This window comes from Zea mays, chromosome 4 (assembly GCF_902167145.1).
Source record: "Zea mays cultivar B73 chromosome 4, Zm-B73-REFERENCE-NAM-5.0, whole genome shotgun sequence".
NCBI lineage: Eukaryota > Viridiplantae > Streptophyta > Magnoliopsida > Poales > Poaceae > Zea > Zea mays.
Genome location: NC_050099.1, coordinates 182,371,780 through 182,378,031, shown reverse-complemented (window position 1 = coordinate 182,378,031; position 6,252 = coordinate 182,371,780). Strand labels below are relative to the sequence as shown.

Sequence of the window (6,252 nt, the reverse complement as noted above, 5' to 3'; positions counted from 1 at the left end):
AACCTTGTAGTTCTAATTTTTTTTTGGTAGAAAGCCAATGAACGCAACATATTTCTAGTAGCACGGACATGTGTTAACGGATCGACGACAATTGTGAAGAGATCAGCTACATGTAGCCGCGTAGACAATTGCACCATGAAGTTAATTGATATGACATTTTCCGATTTACCTCGGCGACAACGTGCATTCATCCAAACACAAAGTACGGTCGAGCCCGAGCAAGGTGTTGCATTTGCATAGTTGGCATGCCAAGTTGATCAAAACGACTGGTACCCTTTCTTTAGTTTCGACCTATTTTCTCGAAAGTTCAATATTGTAGAGAGTGAGTGAGAGAGGATTGCAGCCATGAGCCTTTTAAAAAAACAAGAAATACAATCAGTGTGCTAGCTATAGTGCAAGGATGGAAGTAGAGTAGTAGAAATGTGAAAATACCTTGATTCCAACAGTTGCATTTGTTATTATGGTGTTAACTCCGTTCTCGAATAATTATCGTCCACTAATTCATTTTGGAACTAAACGACGACAAATAAAAAATAACGAAGGGAGTACTAATTAGATTTGACACGCAAAAAAGGTGTAGTGGTGGCCAGTTTTTGGCCGGACGGCCAGAATGGCGTGCCTAATATAATCGGTAACCTACTACGAGTTACCCACAAGAGCAGGCGAGCAGCAGTGAGCTGTGCTTTAGCGAGTTACTAGCTTGCTGCCATAAAATCCTTAGACCTTAATTAAGCCAGATATGTGCTGCTGCGTCCAGGGACGGGTCCACGTAGAAGCAAGGGTATTCAACTGAATACCCATTATTTTCTAGCATATATATATATATATATATATATATATATATATATATATATATATATATATATATATAATATTTATATATTAAAATATTATAAAAACATAAAATAACACTGTTTTACAGCTATTTGTCCTAAACTTCGCTTTTCGCGAACTTTTTTTTATTTCTCTACCGTGCGACTAGGGATACCAATCGTGCGGTTAAGATACGAGTATATGATTTACAAATTCATAACTACGAGACAAAATTAAATCCATACTCGTACTCATATACGTTCGTAGGTATAGATATCTACTAATGTCAGATACATATCGGGTAACGGGTATGGATACTGTATATCCATACCCAAGAAAAAATTACCAATGGATACCTTATTATATTCATACTCATACCCGTGGATAATAAATTATACCATATCCGTGTCTAATAGATAATTATTTGTTTTCCCTGAATAACAAATTTAGGCTGTCAAAAAAATTGTGCCCACTAAAATTCTGAATACCCATCCTCGAAATCCTGGCCCCGCCCCTGGCTGCGTCCTGAGTCTTCAGGGTTGACCTAAGATCTTCACTGACAAGTGGGTCCCATTCTCTCACACTGAGACGAGCTCCGGTTGGGCCCAGCTGGCTTTGCATGCATAGCCGACCTGGCGACCTGCGTCTGACAAAGAGCCCATCAGGCCCAAGAGTTTGGCTGTCGGTCGATCAGCGACTCGGCGTCTTATTTTCTCCTAGGAAGTTACTTTTTTCTGGTTTCAGCTCTAGTCACATTAGTTGAGCGGCTTAGGAACCTGTTGATCTTCCTCATCGCTGGGACGGGACGGTTCAGGACGGAAATTTTATGGAGTATTTGGTTTGAGAAATGAGGTAAACTATGATCTTCTTATTCTTCACTTTCTTGTTTGGTTCGTGAAATGGAATGAGCTGATCTATCACCATTTTATTCCTCATAAGCTAATAATAGTAATAACATGAGGAATGAGTTCATTTCACCAACTTTATGGAATGAACTGAAGATGCACTACCTTATTTATAATGGATTGATTCTTCATACTAAACACCACCTTAGTGGGACAGATCCATGCAATCGTTCCTCTGGGTCCTTTGCCATCTTGAGGCGAGGCAATGAGCCGGCACCAGAATGTGGGGGCGCCTTCGTATGTCCGGCGGTGGCCTGACGCGCAACGAATCATGCGTTTCGTGCCATGATTCCTGGGCTGGCCTACATGCAGTCCACATGATGTGTCCTGTCAGGAGAAGAGAAGGAAGATGATTGAGGGAGGCCACACGGACAGTTTAATGGCTAAACGTACCGCCACCGGCATATGGACGGCCTTCTTCAAAAATATACGCATGGATGGATGGATGGACCATTAGAGATGGTTGATGGCTTGATGCTTCGGTTTGGTGAATGTCGATGGGCAATGGAGCAGAACGTTACGCTCTCTAGATTCTTGAACCTACTCGTCTCCTTTTCCTATCCTTCAACCGTCCTTCAGCATGGGAACGTACAATACAATCCTTCTGTGGTTACCGGGGGGGGGGGGGGGGCAACTCGATGCAACAGGACAAGGGAAAGGACCAGAGCAAGCTGCATGGTCCATGGATTGTCATCGATCGAGTTCAAGGGAAACAACAAAGCATACACGGCCAAGCTAGGAGTCTTTACTTTGTCGGGCTCAGCTAACCCGACAAAATTATTACATTTTTTTAATAAAATGAAATTTATTTCTTGCTTAGCATCACCATGCATGTTTTAATGGAGCTACGCCTACGTCACGACCGCTGGGACGAGTGAGTGAGCGCTGATTCTCGAGTAAGGCTGGTGGGCTGGTTGTTTGGGCCTTGCGCGCCCTGGATCTGAAGCCCCTCTTCACTGCTCTCAACTTTGGGAGACAGAGAGATGTCAATTGCAACCACTCTCCATGACTCCATATTATCCAGAAAGTATATACGAATACGAATTCAGAATACTATATTAGTACAATACAGGCAGACAAAAGTCTCACAAAACAAGGGCCTCCTATAGTCCTATGTCATCTAGTGCACTATCTATTCTATTCTCTTTGTTCTTATTATTTTTTCTTCTAACTAGGCATGAAGTTTACATCATATAATCCTATCGAGCCTATACAGATTTCGTGTTATTCAGAGCTAACTGCCTGCTTTACTCTATGCATGGATTCCAAAACCCTTGGTCTCACTTATACTATAAGCTTCCCTTTGATCGATTCATGTAGATTTGTATCCTATGCAGCTTGACGTCTGAAAACATTTCATATACAAGAACAAGTCCACACTTGCCTTTATTGTTGCATCCCATGCTGCTGTGTCAGCAAAATCTGTGCGTAGAGAAGTTCGTTCCAGGAGTCCGGTACTCCAGGAAGGCACCAGTGGCTGCAGTCCTGGTATAGCTCAGGCGATTTCCTCTCCTCTTCGGTCAACTTCTGCTTGCGGTAGACTGAAGGGTGGGCCTCCTTCCTGTAGTCAGTCATCCTTGTTATGTTCAGGTACACAACGGGAGTTTTCATCCCCCGGAGCACCTCCTCCAAAATGCTCATCTTTGTTGGGTATGGCGTGAGGTACTGGTCATCCGTTATTGGCTCTGTTTCCCTGTCACAACTGCCGCCCGAATTCCATTGACCCCCACTGCATAACAGAAACAGTTAGTAAACACCAGTAACTCATAGAGCACATTCTTGCTGAACTTGCAGAGGTTCTAAAATAGCTTTGCGTACCTGAAATGGGATGCAGAGTAGCCTCTGAAAAACACAGTGGTTTTCTTGGGGTTCACATTGGAATCAACCCACTTAGCCCAGGTGTTGAGAGCTCTCCGAAAGGCGTCATGAACATCCAGCTCACTGTATACGCGGTTGCCCTCCTGGTAGTAATCTTTCCTGTGGCACAATTTAAAAATAATCAGAAGGCAATTTAAAAATAATCAGAAGGCAAATGAAATGCAGGTCTTCAGTGAGTCAGGCAGGGCATTGTTTTGCTCACCCTAGAGAAGTTTTGTCATGCGTCCACCAGTGGCCAGTATTGAAGATAACGATATCTGCATTCTTGTACCTCGGAAACGAGGGATCGATAATGTCAAGCCTGAGAGTTTCCCGTGTACCCTTCCCATTGCTGACTGGCATCTCCCATTCCTGAACAAGGAAAGGGGAGCGGAAGAACTCCACACTGCAGTTGTAGTCCTATGAAACAACAGCATGTTTGTGCGTAAGAGTTTGTTCTAGTTGATGAAACTAGCAAAGAAAGCCAGAGATAGCCAAAAAATAAATAAAAAAGAAGGCATATCTACCTGGAACAAGAAAGAGTAGGAGCCCTCAGCCCTGAATTGGCTCCTACCGGATACCTCAAAAACCTTACTCTTGTCTTTAACAGAATTCCTCAATATACAAATCAGGGATTCCCACATGTTCCTGTTGAGCGAATCACCGACAAACACCAGCCTCTTCCCCCTCAGCCTCTCCAACATGTCAGTTGGGTTCAACCTAACATAAGCAACACAGGTGACAGAACTAATAACTTTAAAATAAAGCAACACAGAACTGCATTTGTCACACGCCAATAACTAACTATAACTATTGAATTCACCAAAACGGCGCAGTTGTTGAAGTACTTTTTTTCTCACCTCGGGATTCTGCATCCGCTGGGTTGCCACCGGAGCCTCTCGTAAGCTTTGTCAGGCCGGCCGTTGAGGTGGCAGTTGAAGGACTCGTCGATGTGAGGGCATGATCCCGCAGGATACAGAGGGTACGAGTCATCTCGAACCCAATTCCCGTAGAACAAGTCGCAGCCGGCCATGTTCTCAGTCCAATCAGCCTTCATGCGCCGACCGGCATTAGCATCTGCTTTCACCGGCACAATGGCTGCTGGGGTGGGCCCTCGTGCAGATTGATCTTTCACCGTGCTAGTGCTCCCCTGAGGACTAGCAGGCGATTCATTCTGCTTATTGGTTGGACTGCTATTGCTTCCATCTGAAGCAACTGAACTGTGGTTCTTGTTATCCGCAGGAGCCTGAATCAGGAAGGTCTGGTTATTGCCTGCAGTTGCAGTTCCATTTCCTTCCCTGGCCGCTACTGCAACTGCACTCGCAGTCTGATTAAGGGATGAAACAGCAACGGTATTGCCTAAAGCTGCAGTTCCGCTTCTCAATTGGTGCGTGGAGCCGGCAGCATTCCTTGCACTCGCTCTCATTCCGTTGCCATCTCCGGCATCCGCGGAATTCGCGTTCGCGTAAGAGCCGTTGATCAGAATAGGCACTCTTCCTTTAGCCGATGTGCCATTCTGGGCTGAACCACCGCTCGGGCGTCCAGGACCAGGTCCAGACCCACCCTTCGCCTCGGCAGCGGCACTCCCCACGGAATGCTTGGCACCGGCACCGCCTTCGCCTTGCACATGATCATCGGGCGGCGCGCCGCTAGGCACCGCCGCAGTAGCATCCCCAGGAACTGGCGCTTCCTTGCCGCTGGGAGGTTCGCCGTTGCCCACTCTGCTGGGCGGAACTCCACCTCCGCTTCCCAACTGCTCGCCAGGCCGAACCGCGCTGGAGGTGGAGCCATTGCCTCGGGAACCGCTCGCCGCGAACCCGCCGCCGCTCGGCCCGGCACGCCTGGCCGCGACGCCACCACCAGGAGGCACCGTGGAGGACGAGTTGGCCGGGAACAGGGACGAGAGGAAGCCCGAGACCTGCGCGCGGTACGGCGACGCGGAGGCGATCAGGCCGTCGAACCACGCCGCGCCCGGAGACGAGGCTGGCGGCACGGGGAGGGAGGGCGCGAAGCAGAGGAACACCGCGAACCCGGCGAAGGTGAGCGCGAGGCCGTAGAGACAGAGGGTGACGGGCCGCGCGCGCCCGACGAACCCTGCTCCGCCGAGGTAGCCAAGTTGATCGGCCACGGCCACCACGCCGCTCTGCTTCCACGCGCCCTTCATCCGGTGGCGTGCGAAGGCGGGCGAGCGGGCGCTGCGGGAGTTTGTTAGGGCTTAGAGGAGGCGCAAGCGGTGCCGGTGTGAGGAGACGGCAGAAGCGAGGATGGCGAGACCGCCGTGCTGGGGGCGATCGATCAATCTGTTACACTGTAAACGCTTTTGTAGGAGGCAGTTGAGGAGGCGTCGGCGCCGGGCTAGTTGGAAGTAAAACAATATAGACTTCTATGCGGAGGCCAGAGTTGACAGAGCCGACATGGGCTACTAAAATGAACCAAATAATTTGATCTTTATTTGGAAAATCTCTTTATCCTAGGTAGTGGATGCTATTTGCTATGATTTATAAACTACTCCCTCCGTCTCAAAGAGCGAGTGGCTATGGGCTGGTACGGTTTTTTTTTAAAAAACTATATTTGCAAAAACAGTAATTTTTTTATCTCTAAATAAGCTTATAATAAAAACTATTTATAGATCTATATAGTTATAGTAATTTATACACTATTAATATTAATATTTTTT

General features: G+C 47.2%; 1 protein-coding gene across 1 annotated transcript; it reads right to left on the bottom strand.

Annotated features, from left to right (window-relative positions):
• Positions 1-2,734: 2,734 nt before the first annotated feature.
• LOC103654216 (protein trichome birefringence-like 1) lies at positions 2,735-5,991 on the bottom strand. The gene is made up of 5 exons (XM_008681044.3): positions 4,436-5,991; positions 4,103-4,295; positions 3,799-3,995; positions 3,537-3,695; positions 2,735-3,447 (listed from the first exon to the last, which is right to left on the bottom strand). The coding sequence occupies exons 1-5, from the start codon at positions 5,737-5,739 to the stop codon at positions 3,105-3,107; spliced, it is 2,196 nt and encodes a 731-aa protein (XP_008679266.1). The 5' UTR covers positions 5,740-5,991; the 3' UTR covers positions 2,735-3,104.
• Positions 5,992-6,252: the final 261 nt, after the last annotated feature.

Bases quoted from the DNA above. Each gene is read 5' to 3' on its own strand.
- LOC103654216 (XM_008681044.3), bottom strand. From the start codon at position 5,739: ATGAAGGGCGCGTGGAAGCAGAGCGGCGTGGTGGCCGTGGCCGATCAA. The intron at 3,996-4,102 runs GTAGATATGCCT...GTTGTTTCATAG, and splicing joins CCTACTCTTTCTTGTTCCAG to GACTACAACTGCAGTGTGGA. The intron at 3,448-3,536 runs GTACGCAAAGCT...TCTGTTATGCAG, and splicing joins TACTCTGCATCCCATTTCAG to TGGGGGTCAATGGAATTCGG.